This window comes from Lepidothrix coronata, unplaced genomic scaffold, assembly GCF_001604755.1.
Source record: "Lepidothrix coronata isolate B3197 unplaced genomic scaffold, Lepidothrix_coronata-1.0 Scaffold23, whole genome shotgun sequence".
Classification (NCBI taxonomy): domain Eukaryota; kingdom Metazoa; phylum Chordata; class Aves; order Passeriformes; family Pipridae; genus Lepidothrix; species Lepidothrix coronata.
Genome location: NW_016690203.1, coordinates 114676 through 137488, shown reverse-complemented (window position 1 = coordinate 137488; position 22813 = coordinate 114676). Strand labels below are relative to the sequence as shown.

The following is a 22813-nucleotide window of genomic DNA, read 5'->3' as shown; positions in this document are numbered from 1 at the left end:
GACTAGTGTGGCTGATGCTGTCAGATGTCTAGATGTGTGTTTACAATTCAGCTCTGTAAGCTTGTGTCAGAAGTAACAATTCCCTTACTCTTCCATTTGCAAACCATATTCTTCCATTTGCATTCTGGTTTTTGTTTCAGAAGATTAGGGAACCCATCCTCTCTTCAAACAAAACATTGGAAATTGCCCACTGTGCTCTGGAAGGCTCTGCCTGTCTTTCCAAACTTCCTTGTGAGTTCAGGATTTATGCAATCATTAGCAAGCACCAAATTCTAATCATCTGTAAGAAGCAAACAGTGTTCTCTTGTATTTACTATTTACAATATCTGTGAAGTGTCCTGACTTCTAGGATATCCCTTCCCTGGCATCTCTGCTATGCCTGTAGGGATATAGGCAATACCCCAGAGCACCTTCTCCTCATGGGTGAGTAAGAAAATACAGTGACCTACTGTGTGGGAGCAGCTGTGTGAGGCTCTGGGCTGAAAGGAACTTGCATACTCCTCAACAGCAACTACAGGTGCTTCCTTGTCAAGCAACAGGTATATGAGGGTGTCTTGTGGCTTTGCTTGCAAGAAGGACCTTTATTTGGAAGAGAAAATGCAATTTCACATGTTGAGGTTTCAGAAAAAGTGAGAATACCAGAGGCTCAGTACTTCGCTGAACCTGTTTATGAGGTGCCAGTGCCAGTGCTTCCATAAGGATGTCTTGAAAAGGTTTCATGGCCTCTTTGAGATCCTATCTGGTTCCTATAGGCAGATTTAATGGGGAGTGATTCTGCAGCCTCCCCATGTACTTGGTGTACAGGGACATGGTGGTGCAAAGCCACCACCACAGCATGACTTCTTCTGTCCCCAGTAGGCTGCTACACTGACATGCGGCTTCCAGTGAAGATAACGATGTCAGTTCCTAATCACATTAAAATAGTCATCTCTTCCCCCTCCCACCCTTCTGAAGGAGGTAAGGGAGGTATTTTTAAAAGTGGCACTTGTTAACGGTTTTCAAAGATATCAGCTCTACTACTTGGTTTGCTCTGCTGCTTTGTTTGCCTGGACTGTATTTTTTTAGAAAAAGATTGTGTCAAAACTAGAAGCAAAATATTAACTGTAGAGGCACGATGGGTCATACCCAGTTGCACTACAAAGAACAAGAATGTGTTCAGCTCTCAGATCGCAATTGTTAGCAGGCACAGGATTCACATCTCTGTTACCTCTGTAGGCTCTTCTCTCTAGACTGGCTTTCCTTTGATGGCTTATATTTGAAGTGTCCAGTGCTCTATCTTCTCGTATTTTCTATTGATTTTGCTCTCTTGTTCTAGTCCTTTATTCTCCTGTGGGTCTTTTCCTTCCATTGCATCCCTCACCGATCTGAATGAGTTTCATGTGTTACAGCATCCCTGGCCAGCAGGGCTATTTATGTGCACTGAATATCTGCAAAATCGAAATACATGTGCTCTGAATAATCTCTTGGATGAAGCACAGTAACCCCAGATTTCTCAGAAACACAAATCTCATGGCAGCTTGCGAGCTTCAGATTCAAAGCTGGAGTTGTCCTTTCCTAAATGTATCAGTGTTCAGATCTGGGATTATCTCTATATCAGCAGTATAAAAATAAGCAAGCAAGAAAATCAACGCCCTTGTAAGTTTAATTTTGAAGTTCTTAAATAGTAGGAATGAAAAATATAGAAGTCTGTCCCTCTGTCTGCCATCGTTGCTTTTCATTACCCTATTTTTGAATGAGAGAATCTTACTTTCAGCCTAAAATATGAAATGAAAAATAGATTTGAGAATGAGATAGGGAACTCAGCCTTCTCACAAGTGTCTCTTCTGTCTGTGCTGTTGGTTGGCTTCCAGATACAGTTTGGCTCTACCTCAGTCTCAAAGGGTGGAGCCTCACACAACTTTGAATCCTGGCAGTGTACATGTTTGCATGTAGTTGGCAGAGTAAAATAGGCTTCTCTGGGGGGTGTGTTGTCTTACTGTGAGGTAGACTATCATGTGTGTTACTTTGAAGGTCTGTCATACTTTGGGACCCGTTTCTAGCAGAGAAAGTTTGGCAATTCAGCACAGATACGGTGATTTATATTCTGGTCATCCAGAGTTGATTCCCACTACGTCCATGAGGAGGGGGTGGTTGGGGGGAACTGAGTGCAGGGTGTCTGCTGTGTTTCCTCTGTTTGTGTGGACTTCATGAAAGAGTGCTTGGTATCTGCTTGTCAGCACAGTAGTGCAGTGAGAAGAACAAGGTTCTGCTCTGCTAAAGAGCCCCAAAGTGGATGTTTGTGCCCCAGAGGGCGCTTGCATGCTAGTAACAAGGGTACTGGGTGCATCTGAACTGGGGAAGGGGCTCTTACCTAAACTCCTAAACTTAACAGTCTAGCTGACACCAAGCTGCTGGAGGGCAGTTTGCTGCACTAGTATAAACAATGGTGAGCAAGAAAAGCCTTGGATAGTCCCTGCTCACGGTGCCAGGGCTACACTTCTGACAGCGTTTGAACCAGCAAGATTGAAGCTTGCTGGAGTGAGATAGGTGGGTGTGTCTGCACAGGCTGCCTGTGGGGAGGTGTGGCTGCACTGCCAAGTGACCAAGCGCTGTGTTAGGCAATGAGGGAGGTAGGTGATTTCTGCCCACACAAACTTGCCAGTTCCACTGAAAATAAGGACAAAGGGACAAAGGACTGCTAGGGAGTTTAGAAAAACTGTTAAAACGAGGCAAACCTCTTCACTTCTCTCCCCAGGTCGCTATCCACAGCAAAACAAAGGCACCTACATCCCAATCATAGTAGGTAATGTGCTGAAACCAGGTGAGTGGGGAGCCAAGATTATTCATAGGGAGAACAACTCCATTCGCCTGTCCATCATGTCCTCTGCCACCTGCATCATTGGGAAGTTCCGCCTGTATGTTGCCGTCTGGACTCCCTTTGCCATCCTTCGGACACGCAGAAACCCTGCAACCGACACGTACATCCTGTTCAATCCCTGGTGCCAGAGTAAGTACCTTACCAAGGGTTCACACTTTCTGCTGCTGAGCTCATCAGGTTTTGGGAGGGGGTGGGTCCAGGAAGGACAACTCGGTACTAAGGAGTTTGGAGACATGACAGTTTGGGTCTGGAAATTTTACATAAACTCCGCCAAGAGTCAAGAGTTTAAGGCTGGAGAATAGCCCTGTGTGAGCAGGGCTCCAGGCTGGAGACCAGTGCCTGTGCTGTATCGGCACTCTGCAGTTTTATGAGGCCAAGCCTGTGTTTACCAGTTTGGGCTCCATTTATTATAGTAAACATACCCCAAGGCTTCACTCTGACTTGAATAGGCAACAGCATGAGCCTCCTGCCTGCCTGTGTGTGCTTTAAACTCACAAGTCAATATGGGCATATCTTTTTTGAGGATTTGGTGTAGGGCAAGATGTGGCAGCCTCCCATACTTTGTTGACTTACATCATAGATTGCCACACTTAGGACTGAACATCTGCAGCCAAATTGCAGGAATTCAATGGGAGCTGCTCCTCCTGCACAGGCTGGGTGGAGTCAACTTGCTGTGGCATCACTGATAGTACCTTCCTACTGCTACATGACATTTACCCTTATAACTTCCCCTTTATTGGTGACTAATTAGCAACCATGGCCTCTGTGAGGAACAGAACATTTTGCAAATGAGCCATTTTTTTATAGTACAGTGGGTTGAAGAACAATTAATTTTTTTGAAATCTTCCAGGATCATGGGGAAAACATCAGGCCTTATGCTGACAAGATTGTATTTTACCCAATGAACTCCATGTGTGGCTTTAAGGAGAGGGCAAGAAAGACCAGAGAGGTTTGATTCAGCCTTCTTACAGGCTGTAGCACTGTGTCTCAGCTTCTGACACTTGTAAGGCTCCAAGTCATATGTATTGCAATATATTTAGGTCACCAGCTAACTTTAATATTCTTCTGCCACCTTTCCTTCATCTTTCAATTTTTTACCAGAATATTTGCATCAAATAATCCCATACCAAACAAGGGCCATCCTACCAAGTGACAAGTAAATTTAGCATTATAAATAGAGTCCATTACATGGAATGATTTGTGCTGCATTCATTACTTGCCCCTAGTCCAAGGGAATAGAAGCAATAATTAGCTTATGCATTATTTAAGAACATATATGTTAATGCTGAATAAAGAGGAGTTAGTTAAGTGGGAACAGGAGGGAAGGGCAGGGCCCGGTGTGCCATGACACTGTAAGATATTCCTGAAAGCAGTGTAGAGGTAAGATACCTTAGAGCAGCATGCTAACAGTTTGTTCTGGGAGAGGAGGGAGAGTGCGCAACAGAAAGAGAGGAATCACTGCCAAATTACGATCCACTGTGAGGAGACAAAACTGCTCAAGGTTTGTGTTGGCATCATCAGCCTCTCACAGCTTCAGCCAGGGAGGTGCAATTTTCCACCTCAATGTAGAGCAACACTTGGTTGTGGTCCTGGATGTTGTAACAGTCAGTTTGTTAGCCTGTATGGTGATTCTGCAGTGGTTCAGCACCTCTTTGGAAAAGGATAAACCCCAAAGATAAAGCTTCTTAAATTGCCTCAGTTTGCCTCATGATTAGCAGACAACCAGCTAGGGCTGCATGCAACCTTATATGGAGAAAAGATGTGGTGTATGGGGGTTGGCTACCCCACTGCGGTGTGACTGCGGCTGATTTGAGGTGTTAGTCAGACATAAAAAAAGGGAAAATCAATCCCTACTTCACATCTCCTTCCCCACCAGCTCTGTGTGCTGAGTGATCCACCTCTGTCCATGGCACACAGGCACTTCGCTCTCCTGTGCCCTCCCTCCTTCACCTGAGCTGAATGGGGTCGAAAGCCAGCGAGGTTAAAACAAGGGAGCAAACCCAAAAGGAGCAAGATGTGCAGCAGTTGCTTCCAGCGGCAGGCGTTGCCAAGGCCAGTGGAAAAACTCTGCTTTAGGAAAGCAAAACAGAGTCTCTGGGCAGCAAGGACTGCTGTGTGACCCCAGATCCAGGGGAGGCAAGTCAGGGACCACATTTTCATCTGCAGCTTACATTTTAAGGTGTGTCTCAATGGCTTCAGGTGCTATCCCTTGCTGACTATTGTAGTTTTTATTTCCTGCATGTTTCATTTCGATTTGGATTTATTCTCATTTCTTGTTCCTACTTTTACTCCTAGGTAGTTTGAGCTAATTAGCTCCTATATCTGCCTTTTTCCCCTTTCCTTGTAATAGAAAATCAAGGACTGTTTCTCCACGCTTTATCCTCTGGCTGGAAAAGATTTTTCAGTGTAATGACAAAAGGGTAAAAAAATTCAGGCAGTTAAAGCGCAGAGAAAACAATAGTTTGAAAATCTTCTAGACTAGTTTGCTGGGTTAATAGCCAAGCAGAAAAGTCTGAGTGAAAAGCCTCATTAAAAAGAGAGAAGACTGATGCCAGAAATGAATGGGGATTGTTATAGCAGGGAGCAGAGTACAGGCTCAACTGCCTAGTGCAGCTTTCCAACTCATCATTTTGGAGAAACATCAATATGTCGGTATGAGCTTTTCTTTAAGACAGAAGCATTTGTGCCCTTTCTTATTACTTCTTTTCTCACTATAGTTCAGTTTTGACATATCTTCCCAGACAGGGATGTTGGGTTTTTTTCTGCTGTTTCAGAATAACTTTGAATACCGAGTCTAGCTACAGAGTACTTTGCTTCCAAAATCATCAGATGCTTTTATATTTTAATCCCCTTAGCTACATTTAAGGTTGATCACCAAGAATACCTTAAAGATGCAGGGCTTGGTCCTGAAAAATTAAATACACTGGCCCCAAACCTCAGTGAAATTTTCATTACTTAGTAAGCAACATAAAGTCTGGGAGGAAAGGCAGCATTCTTTCTTCAGCCAGCTGACATAGTAGGATAAAACAAATGTGCTTTTGGGCATGCAGAGCCCTCTTCAGTTGAGGAACAGAGGATACAAATGGCAAGTAGTTAAGAATAACTTCTTCGAGTTTAACTAAACTCTTGGCAATATCAGACTACATGAAAGCAGAGAAGAACTCCTTTGATCTGGATACTGCAAGCTCTTTCCAAGAGTCCCAGCAACTTTCTGCTGGGGAACATTTAGTGCTTATCAGGAAAAGACCTTGTGTTGACTTCTGTGGCTCTTTCACAGGTGGAGATGTATAGTGTAGCTGAGTAAGTTGCAGACTCTGTGGGTCCCTCACCCAAGTCTCATGCAAAGTGTATTGTATTTAAGCAATTAAATATATTGCAACTTTATTGAGTCAGTTGCACATTTCTTGTGCTTAAATGTCCTAATACTGTTTAAGGATTAGTAACATGTGGTTGACTTTTGGACTCCTCTCACGTTACTGGTCATCCAGATTTGGCCTAATAATATTTTCTTGCATTTATAGCTAAATCTTAAATTTGATCATGGGGCCTCTGGTGGTCTAGTGGTTAGGGTGCTGGACTCTCACCGCTGCGACCCGGGTTCGATTCCCAGCCCCCCGGGCAGATGGAGCTCGTTAGCCCTGTAAGGCAATCCATCTAAGAGAAGGTCACTCTAAACAAACCTACGTCCTGGGGACCTCACTGACACTGTCCAAGTTTGCTTGGCCCCGGCAGATGAACCTCAGGATTAAAGGGTGGGCTCAGTTCAGCGCACACTGGGTCTCACCTAAAAAATCCACTGCGCAGGCTCGAAGGGTTAATGACCTTTCCCAAATCTTCGCTCGCGAAGACTGGCCATTATTATTAAATTTGATCTCTTGTGTCATAGATTCCACGTGGGCAAAATTCACACAGAGCTTCATCCTTTTGCTACGTTAACCTAGGCAAGCACTATCCAAGGCAGCAAAATAATCTTGATCGGGTAGAGTGTTTTTTGTAGATAACTGTGTTTAGCTCTTGCAGCTCTGGGTTTGCCACAGCACTGTCCTCTTCCCAGCATGATCCCTGGCAGGTTTGTGTTTCCACTGAGGCCCAGCCTTGCATGCCTGGATTCCTATGGGAGCACGTTGAAGGGAGGCTGGGAGCCCAGGGCAAGGCTGCTGCTTCCACCTCTGCCCGTCTGCTGGTGCTGCTGTGCTCAGCCGTTGCTGTCTGCATGAAGAAATGGCTTTTCCAACTCCAGAGGGTTGCCGTTCTGGGACTGGGGTCCTACCATACTGGGTTGAGTCCTCTCATGTTCATTCACCTTCCCAAATTGAAAGGATTGCTCTGCATTCCTCATATCTTTTACAGGGAGCCAGTTTTCAGTAGGAATCCTCGCCTGCAGTGCTGTCTTCGTGTGAAGTGTATTTTCACCTTACCCAAGTTCAAATAGAGAAGCATAGAAGCTAATTTGCTTCTTTGTAGCATTGCTAGTGTCTTAGTAAATTCCCAGGATAAAAGAAGTGAGTAAAAAGCCCCTTAAACTGATAAAGAACAACAAACAAACCTAGCACATTTCCATGGAATTCTTCTGTTTGTCAGATGTGAGCCTCCACTTGCACAAAATAATTAGGAGTTGTACTATGTAGAGCATACTTAGCATCAAAGTAGTCACAAATGCCTCATATTTTCTTCTAAACAGTCTCAGGGGTAGTGAAAGCTGTCAAAAATCAAAGCAGCTGGCATCTCTGTGAAACACAGAAGACCTTTTTACCTTATCAAAAACACAAATATTTAAAATAATCGACAGAGAAGTTAATCAATTTTCATCTGATTTAGCAAAGATCATGCAGTCTCAAAATAACATAAGCATCTCAATTGATACCAACAAGATCAATGTTGATATTTTTAATCCCCTAAAGAAAACAACAGCTGTCAAGAAGGCATATGCACACACTCCACTGAATGTGTAACTGCACAGAAGAAGGTGTTAGCTCTAGTTCTTTAAATGCATTCTCTGTGCTATTTGTATGGACAAGTTTTAATAAAATCCAAAGCTCAGTGAGAGAATGCAAATAATCATTCAGTGAACAAGTCAGGCAGATCCACCCTAATGAAACAGAACCTAGATGATCTGTAACATCTGCAATAATTTTTAGTAGGATCCTATGCAGAACTTATTGGACCAGAAAAAAGGCCATGCTTGCATAAATGACTGCAGTTGTCAAGTTCTAACACTCTCTTTCACCTCATAGACTCTGAATATAATATACCCTTGATCATCCACTGGGCACCTGAGTGCAGGTTGACTAGGTCATGGGTAGTGACAAACCCATAAAGAAAATTCTTAACGGCCTAGCCTTTAGAAACCAGGTGAATACCACCACCCTGCCAAATATAAGAGTGGGTCTCAGACCTGCCTGCCTCAGGTAAAGCTCCATAAAACCTGCTATTCCTCTGCTTGCTCAGAGTCAGTCAGAGCCTGTACAGCAGCTGTCAAAAGCATAAAGAAAGCTGTGATCTCCTCAAACACACTAAAGGCTTCTTGTATTTAATACCTGCTTCTCTATCGCTCTTTGCCCATCGGTGAAGATCTTTATGTTACATATCTATGCATACTTCCTTATGTATGTATAGACATAGAAATATAAATATATCTTCAGAGAAAAAAAAACCTTTCAGCAGGGTCAGGTGTGTAGATTGGCAAAGCCCTTCACCTAACTCAAGCCTATGTGAGTTTTGCCTTTAATTTTTTTGGAGGGCTTAGATTTTAGCTTATTTTCAGCCAAATTGCAGTTTTATGGGTAAATGAAGACACTTTTGGGAATGACGTTTACAAGGAAGTACAAATCTGATTTGCATTTCAACAAAATGCAACAAATCAATAGGCTTTTAAAAGTTAAATGATCCTCTAGTAATTTGTAGTGGGATGCTGAAGAAATCTACTATAGCAGTAGTGAGTGGTAGTTTTGTACTTGCTCATATCAAACTGTCAGAAGTTATTGCTTGCTTTAATTTGCTGTCTGGTACCACATTACTGATTTCCTCAAATTAATTAATTCCCATGCTATTAAATGTTAAGCTGTATCTCAGTCTCAAAATACAAGCATTGGCACAGGAAAGAAATCTTCAAGTATTCTAGCATCACAGAATCATGACCTGTGTGATACTTATCTGTGAATGTCTGAATAGTTTCACATCATTCAGGGATCATTATGTATGTTAATAATGAGTCATTTATGTATTTGAATCGTGTTTGCAGGTTGAGGATCCATGCATACGCTCTTGACTTTTGATATAAGTCCAATCTAGAATATACCCTTTGTATATGTGTTGATAAAGATCTCTTCCAATTACTTCCAGTTTTCATTTGGACACTTGAATTTCTCCTCATATTAGCTGATCAGTCAAGCTACGTGGGGGAGGGATACTCCAGTCAATAACTAATGTACAGAAAAAGCAACCAAACCCTTCTGTTAATATGATATAAAAACCTTATTCTGGTTTTCTTTTTTTTTAGTGCACTACAGATTTTTCTTTAGAACTCTTGACTTGAGCGGTTTTCCATTAACATTAATAAGTTTGAAATTGTTCTTTGATCTGTTTGTACAGATGCAGAATTGCGTCATGGTGCTCCAGCTCTTAAATTAGTTGCACACAATAATCATAACATTCTTGATAAGATGTGACATTTTAACCATACTTTACAGATCCTTAGAAAACAAGCAGGAGTTGTCAGCACTTTTCCATCTTGCACGCTTTTAAGTTGTGTATCATATTCCTAACTAGGGTCACTGTCTCCTTATTCTTGTACTCTCTTGAAGCAAGTAACGCTTTGTTTGATGGAACAGGGGTACTTTTTGTCAAAGATGACTGTATGATATGCTAAGATGTTTTATCTGTCCTATGTGAAAATTAAGCACCTGTGCTAACATTTATTTTTGGTAAACTGATGCAGAGGATGCCGTGTATCTGGATGATGAGAAAGAAAGGGAAGAATATGTCCTGAATGATGTTGGTATTGTTTTCCATGGAAATGTTGAAGATGTAAAATCAAGAAGCTGGAGTTATGGTCAGGTAAGCTATTTAGACCTTCTCTGGCTGCTCCCAGTAGGATATCAAGTGAGTTTAATTGACACCAGACAGTGGTTGAGACTGTGGGCTCTGGAGTGCATTATTGGTCTCTGCTTCAGAAAGATAAGGGTTATAATTTTAAAATTGTATGAAGTGTGTATATGCCTAATCCAGAAAAACAATGTTATTATTGCTGATATTTAAAGACCTTGTTTTAGGGGCCTATTTCAGATACTAAGAGGCTGCCTGTTGAAAGTTATAATCATTAGCTGAGGTTTCCACAACAGTATTTCTACTGCTGCATTATTGCTGCTTCAGGATCAAATAGATTTGTGAAAAGTAGAGTTGTTTGGGTTTGACATTTTTATTTTTCAGCAATAGGTTGTATTGCTTTTTGACTTTTTGTTTTAGTTTTAGCAGCTTGGTTGAAATAATTCTGATCTTCACGGAGGTCAGCTAGTTACAGGATTCCTATGACAAACTAGGAACCTCTCCCTTTGCTGCCTGGACTGGACAACATCAGTGTGCAATGGCCTCTTGCAGTCTGGGGGAAACACCCCCTACTAGGCTGGTATGGGGTATTGGTGTACCTTCAATAGCATAGAATCATAGAACAATTTAGGTTGGAGGGGATTTTAAAGGTCATCTAGTTCCACCATCCTGCCACAGACAGGGACACCTTCCAGTAGATCAGGTGCTCAGCTTCCTGTCCTACCTGGCCTGGAACACTTCCAGGGATGTGGCATCCACAGCTTCTCTGGGCAACTTGTTCCACCATTTTACCACCCTCGCTGTTAGAAATTGTTTCCTTATATCTAATTTAAATCATTCCTCTTTTACTTCAGAAACAACTACTCCTTGTCTCAGACTTATCTATTTTACCTCAACTTTCTTGTAAGAACTAACCAGCCTGAAAATCCCTACGGGATGAAAGAATTAAGTTTTTGTGTGAGAATGGGAAAAAGGCATTACCAAGTAGGATCAAAACGAGAGCAAAGATAACCCTAACTGTCACTCAGAGGGGCTCCAGTGGACCGATATTGGACATGGTAAACTCTGCTCATCTCACTTCCTGGATTTTCCCAACGGCACAATTAAGAAAATAGTGACCTTAATATTCCTTAATGCTGTCGTGATAGATTCATTGAGTTTTTGTGGCACCTCCTTAGCACAGCCTTGCACAAGGGGCGTTACCCCTTGCTTTCTTTCCCTCAGCTAAATACAATCTCAAAGCTTGAGCTGGATGGATTGCCCTGGAGAGCTCTTTGAACTCACATCTCTCTTGTTTCCTTATTTAAGGGTACAATTTCATCTTTTTTCCTGCGGCAGCACAGCCCTAGGGAGTTCCTGCCTTTGCACCAATCTTTAGTTTTGTCAGTGCTGTTGTTTGCAGAGTCTGTCTTCCTGACTGAGATAAAAACAACCCTTAAATAAGGAGTGGGAAGAAGTTCCATAAGCTGATAGAACCAGATCCTGAGGCCAAAGCTGGGCATGCATTTAAGTTGACCAAAAATGCCCCCTCCTGGCCCTTCCTTCCCCCTGCAAGCACTTGTGCAGCAGTGCAGTGACTCAGACTGGAGAGCTGATCTAGCTGAATAAGTATCTGGTTGATTTTTTTTCCCTGGGTTATTTCTTGGGCTCTCTCTGTTCCTAGATTTGGGATTCACTCCTTGACAGATGTAAGGGGGAGGGAGAGAGGGGCATGAGTGGCTGGAGGAGGAAAGTACTGCTTAAACCACATACTGGATTTATGTCCTAAGATGCTAAATTTATGGCCTATGGTGGCTTGGCCCAAGGTGCTTATATTCTTCAAATCTGGCACCTTCCTGACACAAACAGTGGACTATCTTGAGAAACTGCATTATTTGTTTGGTTTTGCTAGGAGGTAGTTCTGTCTGGGAGGTTAGGACTCTTCCATAGTCCTTTGCCATGTACTTTCATTCCTGTGTTGGCTGAAATTAGAGGACCTGATTTCCACCATGTGCTGTGGTGCACCTTTTGCTGTTGCTTGCCCTTGTGAAAGCTGAGTGTGGCAGATGCATCTCAGCAAGCCCAAGCCAAGAGCTTCAATTAGATCATTTTGTATGGGTGTAATAGACATCAATCTGCAAAGCAACTGAGAAATATTCTTCCGGTCACCTTACTTTCAGTGAAATGAAGATCATGATGTTCCCAATCTTACTCTGCCCATTTTGAACCATTAAAAACACGTATCTCCCTCATTTTTGGCAATCCTAGATGTTAAGAATAAGAGCATTGCTGTGAGTGAGTAAAAGTGCTAGCAGCAAGGCCTGTATTATGGATATATCATACAAGTATGCTTTTTATATTTGTGATATATAGCCCTTTACATGTAAGTAAAATGCATAAGGCCACATTAAGGTGAAAAGTATATGGTCATATATAAAAATACAGATAGACTTGTGCATGGTAATGGTCTTAGACTAAAAAATTGCTTTGAACAGTGACAACTGGAAGCTTTAACTCAACTTGTAAATGAAAAAGGAACATACCGTTCAAAACTGGGTTACTAGTGGGAGATGATTCTCACAGCTGCTTTCTGCAATGAGCAGCATCAACATGAAAGGAGGAAAGGCAAGAAAAATGGACCGAGGAAGAAAAAACAACCCAACAGTTGAAACATGGCTGTAATGAATGAAGATGGAGGTGTTCCTTGTAACATGATTGCGATCCCTTCTAAGAAACTGTAAATAGCCAATCACTCAGAAAATTCCACAGAGGATTCAGGGAAAATATGGCTTTGGATGAAATCTAGACACATAGGAATTCTCTAGCTGAAAAACTTCAGAAGTTGGATTGCTATACTGATCATTTAATGTTGATTTTTTTATTTGTGAGAAGAATAACATAAAGCAGATGGGCACAAAGTTCTGTTTCCATTGTGACTTCTCTCATGTTCACACATTGATCTGCTTTAGCTTTGAAACCCTCTGTACCAATGTAATTTTATGGCACATGCATTTGTCCAGGTCAGACCACGGGCAACGAGATCACATCTGCCTGCAACTGCCTATGAGAAACACAGCCCTAATTCAGCCAGTGCAAAAGGTGATACAGCCCCTCTTACTTTGATTTAAATGGAAGGTCATCTATTAGAAACAGATTAGCATGAAGGAGTCCAGCATGACTAAGTGCATTGCTCTGTAACACAAGAGCAATGTGTGAAGACAGAATTCCTTTGCTTGTGTGATTTCTCATGCCTTATTGTCCATCTGCAGTCTTCCCCAAGTGGCTCTGCCAAAGTTCTTTGGTCCTGACATTGATTTATTTTGTATGGAGCAAGTAGTGCCCATGCCTGGCCCAGGTTCACTCCCCTGTCTTGTCTTCCTGCTGCTACTCTAGTTCCTCTGATATTTCAGAGGTGTTCAGCCTTACAACTGCTATGTTTCTATTCCACTCTCCTCTAGGTAGTACTTTCATGCAAAGAGTGAGAGCAGGGAACTGATTTAGTTTGATTTAATGTTTTTAAATTCATGAATAGTCAAAAAGGGAAAAACTGGCTTTAGTGTTAAGGCTACTCTGCATCCTAAGTTACTGCAACAGTGTAAGGCAGCTAGACTTTGCAGCTTGTCCTCTTTCTTCTGTTCATCCAGTTATTTCACAAGTATTCATGTTGTTTTGTAAATGCTAAGGTGGAAGGCAGCAACCCTGATAGCAATTTATTTCCTCTTTATTCTTTCTGTGTATGCTGGCAAGATTGACAGTGTCTCATAAACTGTACATGAGAAAGGTTTAATTTGCAGGGTAAACTTCTTATTGATTTAACTCTAGTCTGATGACTTGAAGTGCAGAAAGCAGATTTTGATCCTGGCGAAAGTGATAAATCATTGGGCCAGACCTGAAGAAAAGTGAGCCTGAAGCAGGAAAAATGGTTATGAGGGTCCAGAGTTTACCTAATCTGTTTTTCCCTTGGGAAGGAGGGTCTCCAAAACACAGTCATTCAACCAATATTATTTACATCACATTCAGTGGAGTGGACTGGAAAGTCTATCGTGCAATTATGGAGTTTCCCAGGAATGATTAGGAGTAGATCTCTGAGAAACACTAATCCCTCTTTCCCTATTCCCAAGCACCATGAATTAAGTTTGGCTTAGACTATAAGGCATTACTCACTAGTGAATGCCTGCTTCAGAGAAAAATGCCTGCTTCAATGCTAGTGTGGGTGATGATGAGAGAGATATGCTGCCTTGGGGGACATTTGCTGAAAATGATCCATACAGCAGTGGTACCTTGAGCAATAAGACCCATGTAGGCTCAAGGCAGAGGCAAAGAAAAGGACTTCCTTTGGCCAGGAAATGGCTGAAGGTGGTGGAACATAATGGTGCTTCCTCTTTCTTGGCTTATTCCAGAGTTCAGCTGCTGCCTAGAATGTCACCACTATCCCTCCCATCTTCCTTGCAGTATCAGCAGCAATCTTTATTCCTTGGAGCTTCCTTTTCAGCTCTTTGACCTCGCTCTTCATTCTCTTCTGCCTTTCCCCAGGTTGCCAAATTAGCAGCTTGGTCTGGGCTCTTGCTCGCTTTCTTCAGGATGCAAAACTCAGGTCAGCCTCATCTGCCAAGGAGTCCTAAGCCAGGCAGGAGACAGTTACAAAATCTATCAGCATTAGCAGTATCATGAGAGCAAAAATCATATTAGTATGAATGATATCTTTCAGGATGCAAGCATAGAACGTAAAATCTAACATGGCAAGAGGACAAGCTTCATGGAGTTCCTATCAGAGCCTTGAATGTTAATATAAGTTTGTGTATCTAGAAGATAGTTGTTTTATTAATGTGCATTTCCCTGCCTCCTACCGTTTACCAGGGGACAGAGGTATTTTCCTTTGCTATGCAGTTTCTCCGAAGGAAAATGAAATACATTGCAGGGCAAGTCCTGTGACAAATGGTTTCTGGTCTATTTAGGCACCTCTGCCCTCAATTCATTCTTGTGCTTGTTCATGCTGGATCGAAAAAACCCGTACCTTTTCACTCTATTTTTGAAGAAGACTACTTTAGGTCACTTGGTGGTTTTGACGTCTAACTTTTGTAGATCAGGATTAATCTATATAATAAACTTTTGTCTTGTCAATTTTAAACAGACTTAAAAAATAATTTTAAAATGTAAGTGTCTTCAAACTAACACTGGCAAACCACTTATTGTTCAACTTCTCAGCAATGCACTGGCTGTGTCAAAGAAGTCCTGAAATTAACAGGTTTGGAATCTGTGAAGGACATGAAGTCCTTCACAAGTAGACCAGCTTCTTGTAGTTATTATTATAATATCCTCCTATAATATACTTGTTAGCACTTAAAATTTTATGCCCTGTCAGAAAGGCTGTGTTGTCATTTCAACCTTCTGGAAACTGGACTGAGGTTGAATTGAAAATTACACTCTCTTCCCTTACAGCCTCTCACGTTTTTTTTTTCCATACATGGGTGATTATTCCAGAAGAAAACTTGTATTGTGAAACATAGAAATTTGACTTGACCAGCTAATTTTGAAGCTCATTAGCTATTACAACGACAGGAGAAAATAACCTTGCCTGTGCTTTCCAGAATTTTATCTCTGTTTCCCATTTTATTTTCTTTTATCTAGTTTGAAGAAAACATTCTGGATGCTTGCCTGTTCCTGATGGATAAGGCAGAACTGGAGCTCTCTGGGCGTGGAAACCCAATCAAAATCTGTCGTGTTGCCTCTGCAGTGGTATGTAATGGATGCATAATATGTGTCAGAAGTGACTCATAAATCAAAGCCAGGCCGATTTAACTGGCTCTCATGCCCTGGTGTGCTCACTCCAACATACAACAGATCAATTGTCCATTCTGACAATTGTCCATTCTGGAGTCTGGCATCTTATTTTGCTCCACTAAAGCTGAAGCAACTTATGTTGGCTCATGGCATTTTCCTGAGAATGGTGCCTCAGTGTGGGAAAGGCACTTTTAGACCTTGCACTCCAGACGTAAGTATTTCTTGTGACACTATGCTCATTTTCCAGTAGCTGATATAATTGAGAAAGCTATTTCTGCTATGGACAATAAGGTGGCCTGTTGGGTGGAATTCTGGATGGGGAACTGAGAGACTTTATGTGGACTCCAGTGCTAACCGCAGTGGGGTCTGCAACGGTGGGTGTCTGATTTAAGCCCCAAATGACCTAATTAGGCTGAGAACAAACATATATGTGTGCTACTTTGGCCCCAGAAGAAAACACTGTGAGAACTGTCCTCTTAAACATGGGGTCCACAAAACATGCCACATTCAGAACAAAAGTACCTAAAATAATCAAGGAGAAGACATAAGACTTTCCAGACCTCCTTTCTTTCCAGTTGCTAGGCATCAGAAATCACGCTGTGGGTGCAAGACCAGTCCCATCCCTAATATTGAATATGCTAGGCTCATCCAGAATGTGGAAGACAAAGGCTGAGTCCTCTCCTTTGTCTTATTCGAGGTCTGAACTGATGCTTTCTGCTTCCCAGAATAATACTCTAGTCATTCAGCTAGTTAATTAGATGTTCTCTCGAGCCAGCTACTAAAATAGACTGTCCACAAAATGTGGCTGCTGGAGATGGATGATCCTTTAACCCATTTGTTATAGCATTTGCCCAGGCTTTAAGAAAATGAGCTCTTTGTCTTAGATGACATTGAAGGGGGATCTCCAGCCTCTCAGTCTTGCATAGCATCACGTTACATACAATAGCTTCAGCAAGAAGTATTGAGAACACCTCCACTTCTCTTTCTCTTTTAACATTTTAGTTATTTCACTCCAGACACTAGAAATATGGTTTCAGACTTCCAGATAGAGGTAAGAATTGAATGTGGTTCCCTGATCTCTGGGCTAGTAGATATAAAAGGTCCCTCATGTAGGGACCATGGAGGCCCTCAAGACAGAATAACACGAAGTTTAAGAACCCAAAGAGGGCTTCGATATTAGTTAAGTTTTGAGCCACTGAATCATTTTAGAGAGGTAGAGAAGCTTACCATTGGAAATCCAAGAGCCTGTGTACTTTAGGTCTATACTGCAGAATTAGGCCATAGCTGGGTTGGGGGTGTGGTCATCTGAAATCTGGACCTGAGTAAGGAGTGGTCAGGAGGTGCTAAAGTTCAGCCTGTGTTCCCTACCCTCATTCTTGCTCAAGTTGAAATGTGGTAGAGCTGAGCTAGTCTGAGGACATTCACCCATGCTGGATTCCTTCTGAGGCTTCCTTGTGTTGCAAAGCGGGTAGAGTCCTTCTCCCATCCTTTACAACCATAGGAGAGCCAGAAGATCAACATGTTGCCCTGTCCTTCAAGATTTCTTTTCTTGGCATGTTTCCCACACCAGTGAGATGGGCACAACCTCTTAATCCTTTGGTTATGACTCTGAATACTTATCTTTATTCAGTCCTAGAATTCACAGGAAGTCGATTTTCTAATTATAAAACAGTAGTTAATGCAGCCAAAAGCTTTCAAATGAGAATTGTGATTTATTTGGCTGGTGTGTAGCTGTTCCACATTTGCATAATTAAAAGGTACAGAGCGAATGAGCTTTTTGCACAGCCTCAACTGGTTTGGTTCAAATTGCAGCTAGGAGATGTATTGCTCGTTAATGCCTATCAGTATAGCCATTAGTCAGCAAAACTCTCTGCTTTGTATAATCTCACCAGAGGAAAACTTACACAGCAAATTCCTTCTCGTTTTCCTGTGTGCTGGACCAAAAGAGTTAGTTTCTACTCTAAAAATAACTGTGAACTGGTTTTCCTCTCAGTCCGCTGCAAATCAGGAGTGATTTTATTAAAATATGGACTGATATGGAAAGAAAACCAAATGATGGTAGGAAAGAATACAGCTTAATATTTCTGAGGCTTGCTTATCAGTGTATAACTGATTGTGTTTATTTAAAATACATATCAGTAAGCATGTTTAATGTTAATAAAACTTACTAAACAGGCAACATGAATACTCAGTGTGGTGATTTAATTTCAGCATTATTTTTAAGTGTCTGACCTTCATTCAAAATTGTTCAGTGATGGAGAATCCAAGGTCCTTAGCAAGATTGTTCTATTTATCCCCTACCTTCATAATGAAATATTTTTATCTTACTTCTAGCATAAACTGGCTATGTTCAGTCTCTCCTATCTTATCGGTCTGCTGAGTTAAGGAGCTTTTTATTATTCAGTCTCTGACATTCCTAACGCTCGTTTTCTTCGACTTTAGATCAACTCCAGGGATGATAATGGTGTGATTGCTGGATCCTGGAACAATTCATATGATTATGGTGTTGCACCTTCAGCCTGGACAGGAAGTGTGGACATTCTCTTGGAGTATTACAGTTCTAAGCAACCTGTGCGATACGGCCAGTGCTGGGTCTTTGCTGGTGTCTTCAACACATGTAGGTATCAGTGAGAAAATCTCCATGCTGCCATGAAATTCTTACTTAACAGAGTTCTTAGGTAAAACTAACTAAAATATTTCCTGACTCTGTGTTGTTCAGGAATAAATAGCACAGAGGCTTAAAAATACATGGCTAAAATAGATGGTCTCCAAATAAAACTTTGGTGTGTACTTCAGTTCAGCTGCTCTTTCACACAAATCTGTTAACTATTTCTGGGTTCAGTAAAATGTATTTCTGTGTTCAGTAAAATGTATTCAGTGACTCACAAGGGTAAGTTTGTGAGAGAGAAAGTTAAGTCTTTTGGCATGGTCCACATTTCTGTCAGGAAATCTTAGATGAACAGGGTGCTTGTCATCTAGACCTAAAACATTAAATTACTATCCAATATGGGATATGTGATCATGTTTCTGCTACAGAAAGGCCAAATCTCACCTACTGAGGATTGTTCCTAGAAAAATTGAGATGAACTGTCCCTACACCTGTCTACTGAGCACTGTTAACATTTTCTACAGAGTTTATGAGCCAGAAGAATGAAGAAAATGCTGGCCTAGTTTATTAATTGTCTAGCACTACAAGGTTAAGTCTAAACACAGTTGATCAAACTAGAGTTCTAGTGTTTCTGCAGAGTGTTGCAGATCATAAAATAGTGAGGAAAGCGGCAGTGAATTGGTCCCATTTTTTTACTATCTAGCACTTTCTAACAGCATCATCTGCTAATACACAGGAACACACTGCAGTGTATTAGCAGTCAGGAAAGACTCTCAGAGTGTAGCAAATGTGTATTATACAGATAATAGGGACCAGACATTAGAAGCAATGCTTATGTCAAGCGTCAATATAAAGCCAGTTAAACCGTTCCTATGCCTATGGTATAGGCCAGTAGAAGAAGCTGAACAGAGACTAAAAGTAAGTGTCTTAAGCTGAGATGATCGTCCTGAGAAGCACTTACAATATATGCATTTAAGCATCAGACTGTGGGGAAGACCAGATCAGCGCGTTGCAGGGAGACACAATGTGTATTTCTGCAGGCTTGGAGCCTACATTGCATCAAGTACTTTTCAGCCACAGCTGAAGCCAAGATCTGGTCCATGTCTTTGAGATGTGAAAAGGAAATTACAGAAAATTTCTCTGTGAAACCTTCCCTTTTTTATGTACCTTAATACTGTCACATGTTGCTTTCTCAAGGAATCACATTATACTTCTCTTCACATTATACTTTTATAAAAAATGAGGGCAATTAATCACCCATCTTCCACAGGAAATGTGAAAATTGAATAATGAATGATAAGTTGGAAGAGTGGTTCTTCACCCCCAGGCAGCTTTGGGCATCTCTGTGTTTTCACTTTATTTTTGCCTGTTCTGTATGTGTTTCATTTTGTACATAGTTTTCCTCCTGTCTGGATAACTAAATTTCATAACTCATTCTGGTTACCTGAGGTGGTTCAAAAACTATTCAAAGGAGTAAGGACCTCAGAAATAAAGCTGTCTTCTGACCACCTAGCCTTCTGCTGGCACATGCTTCTCACAGCTGCAGTGGGGGATGGAGTTTCAGATTTCTCTGCTTTGCACAGAATCATAGAACAATCTGGGTTGGAAGGGACCTTAAAGATCATCTAGTCCCAACTTCCCTGCTGTTAGCAGGAACACCTTCCACTAGACCAGGTTGCTCAAAGCCCCAACCAGCCTGGGCTTGAACACTTCCAGAGATGAGGCATCCCAACTTCCCTGGGCAACCTGTTCCAGTGCCTCACCACTCTCATAGTGAAGGGTTTCTTTCTAATATCCAATCTAAACCCCACCTCTCTCAGTTTAAAGCCATTCCCCCTTATCCTATCACTACATGACCTTGTAAAAAGTTCGTCTCCAGCTCTCTTACAGGCCCCCTTTATGTGCTACAAGGTCTCCCCAGAGCCTTCTCTTCTCCAGGCAGAACAGCCCAACTCTCTCAGTTTTGTCTTCATAGGATAGGTACTCCAGCCCTCTGATCATCTTCATGGCCCTGCTCTTGAGTTGCTTCAACAGGTCTGTGACCTTCTTATGTTGGGTACCTAAGGGCTGGATGCAGCACTCCAGGTGGGGTCTCATGAGAGCAGAGTAGAGGGACAGAATCACCACCCTCAACCTCTTGGCCACATTGCTTTGGATGTAGCCCAGGATACAGTTGGCTTTCTGGACTGCAGGCACACATTGCCTGGTTGTGTTGAGCTTCTTGTCAACCAGCACCCCCAAGTCCTTCTCCTCAAGGCCGCTCTCAGTCACTTCTCCCCAGGCCATATTTTTGCTTGGGATTGCCTTGACCCGTGTGCAGGACTTTACACTTGGCGCTGTAGAACTTCATGAGGTTCACACAGGCCCACCCCTCAAGCCTCTCAAGATCTCTCTGGATGCCATCCCTTCCCTCCAGTGTGTCAACTGCACTACACAACTTGGGGTCATCAGCAAACTTGCCGACAGTGCACTCAATCCCACTGTCTCTGTCACCGACAAAGATGTTAAATGGCACCAACACCTGAGGAATGCCACTCGTTACCGATCTCCACTTGGACATTGAACCATTGACAGCAATTTCTTGAGTGCAATCATCCAGTCAATTCTTTATCCACCAATTGGTCCATCCATTAAATCCGTGTTTCTCCAATTCAGAGACAAGGATGTTTCATGGGACAATGTCAGCTGTTTTGTGCAAGTCCAGATTCTTTCATGTATTTGAAGAGGCTCCTGTTTTGATTTGGGAAGGTGGTGGCAGGTGCTGTGTCCTTCACACATGAAATGCTTAATTTTATTCCTGGAGCAGTGGGATAATGAGCAATCACCCACATCCAAAGAACCTGAGAGATATCTACTTTCTTCACTGTCTGAGGCTACGTGGTCTGTACTTGATGCTCCTCAGCCTCTGCACAACATAATGGGTTTAAAAAGGCTCATGCAAATGTTTCCTATGGAGGAATTCCTCGCAGTGGCTTCCATAGCCCACTTTGTCTTCTCTGCCTGTTGCCTTATCTGGATTTCTATAGATCACAGACAGACACAAACACCAGTTCTCCCACCTTCCCCCTGCAATGGCCCTGAATCACCACTACGCAATATTTTGCCTGCAGGCCACTGTGAAACTGGGGCAATGCAGCAGAGGCCTGGAGCCTGCTGTGTTAAATGGAGTGGCGTATTTATCTGGGGTAAAACTAGACTTGGTTTGCTGACTAAGTTAGTCAAGTCAGAGACCTGGCACTTTGTACTGCTGCAAGGATTGCTGAAGTACAAAGTTTGTTGAGAATTATGAAATGGAAATGTCCAGTGGCTAATCTGATGATAGCCACTGATATATCCAGCTGCTGATCACTACAGAGAGGACAGCGAAGGTCCGAACGGTCATGTGCAACTAACAGGGTTGTTTTGAGGTGATTTTGAGTCTCTCTCAGCTGCCAATGTTTTATCATTGTGACCAGTCCAGCTTTCCAAGGTTACTATAATGTACGCTCTGGATATTCATCCATTAAAAATGCTAAAACATTCGAGAAATGGTCATTAATCTTGAAATTGTCAGACAAATTATTTTCAATGAGCCCTGATGGCTCATGCACTGGAAGCCTTGGAGGGCACTTGAATTAAGTTTAATCAATAGGTACATATGGTATTGGATGCATCCAGGTAATTTGTCATCCAGGAACTTGAAATGAATGTGCAGTGTTACACTTTATTGGGAGTCACAGTAGTGACACTAATGAATATACAAAACCCAGCAGTAGCAGGAAGAGCTGTTCAACTTTGCAGCATTGGAACTATTTTTAAATGGGATTTTCAATAAAAATCTTTCCCCTTAAAAAAAAAAAAAAGAAGAGGGGAAAAAAAAAACAACAAACATCCTCGATTTTCTGCAGAACCATGTTGGTTCCTAAATTGGAAAAAAAGGAACTTTTTTTGGCTGAGAAACAAAATATGTCATCTGGAGGAGCTGAGATGATGTGTCACCCTGCAACCCTACTCCCCTCTCAGGGCTGTGCTCCATGCCTATTTATCAGGCAGGGTGCACACAAAGACAGAAACCTACTGATGCACTACTGCAGACTGCAGACATAGCTGTAGCATTTCCACATGTCCCAAATCTACCATTTGTCAAATGGTGAGAAGAGTCACCAGTGTTACATTGTGATGGTCTGAGATTTAGGGCCAGGGGCTTTTTTCTATGGTCCTCCTTTTAAGATCCTTTATGGGAAGGGACTGTTAGCTCTCAAATACTATTACTTAGTATTCAATATTAATTATGAATTATATAATGCATTTTATTCAGACTCTCAAGCTCTGTCATTTCAGTTGCAAACAATGCAGCTTTTCACCATCGCTAGCACTAATTTTCTTCTTTATTCTTTGTGTTCTCCTGATCTCTCCTGTCAGCAGATGTGAAACAGGAAAACTCCAAATCAGTCAAAAGGAGATACTTTCTGTTAATTTTCTTTTTAGCATAATCTCATGATTCTCCGGAGTTACTCATACTAAGAGACCTGACATATTTTGCATTTCTTGCAAGTTCAGACTTG

At 41.9% G+C, this 22813-nt stretch overlaps 1 protein-coding gene across 4 annotated transcripts in view; it reads left to right on the top strand.

Annotated features, from left to right (window-relative positions):
* F13A1 (coagulation factor XIII A chain) overlaps nt 1-22813 on the top strand; it is a 209320-nt gene that overhangs the window by 163499 nt on the left and 23008 nt on the right. For all 4 annotated transcript variants that reach the window (XM_017808446.1, XM_017808445.1, XM_017808448.1 and 1 more), the window contains 4 exons: nt 2735-2986; nt 9795-9913; nt 15509-15616; nt 18104-18278. In XM_017808446.1, coding sequence (XP_017663935.1) covers nt 2735-2986; nt 9795-9913; nt 15509-15616; nt 18104-18278 — 654 coding nt within the window. The remainder of the gene's footprint in view (nt 1-2734; nt 2987-9794; nt 9914-15508; nt 15617-18103; nt 18279-22813) is intronic.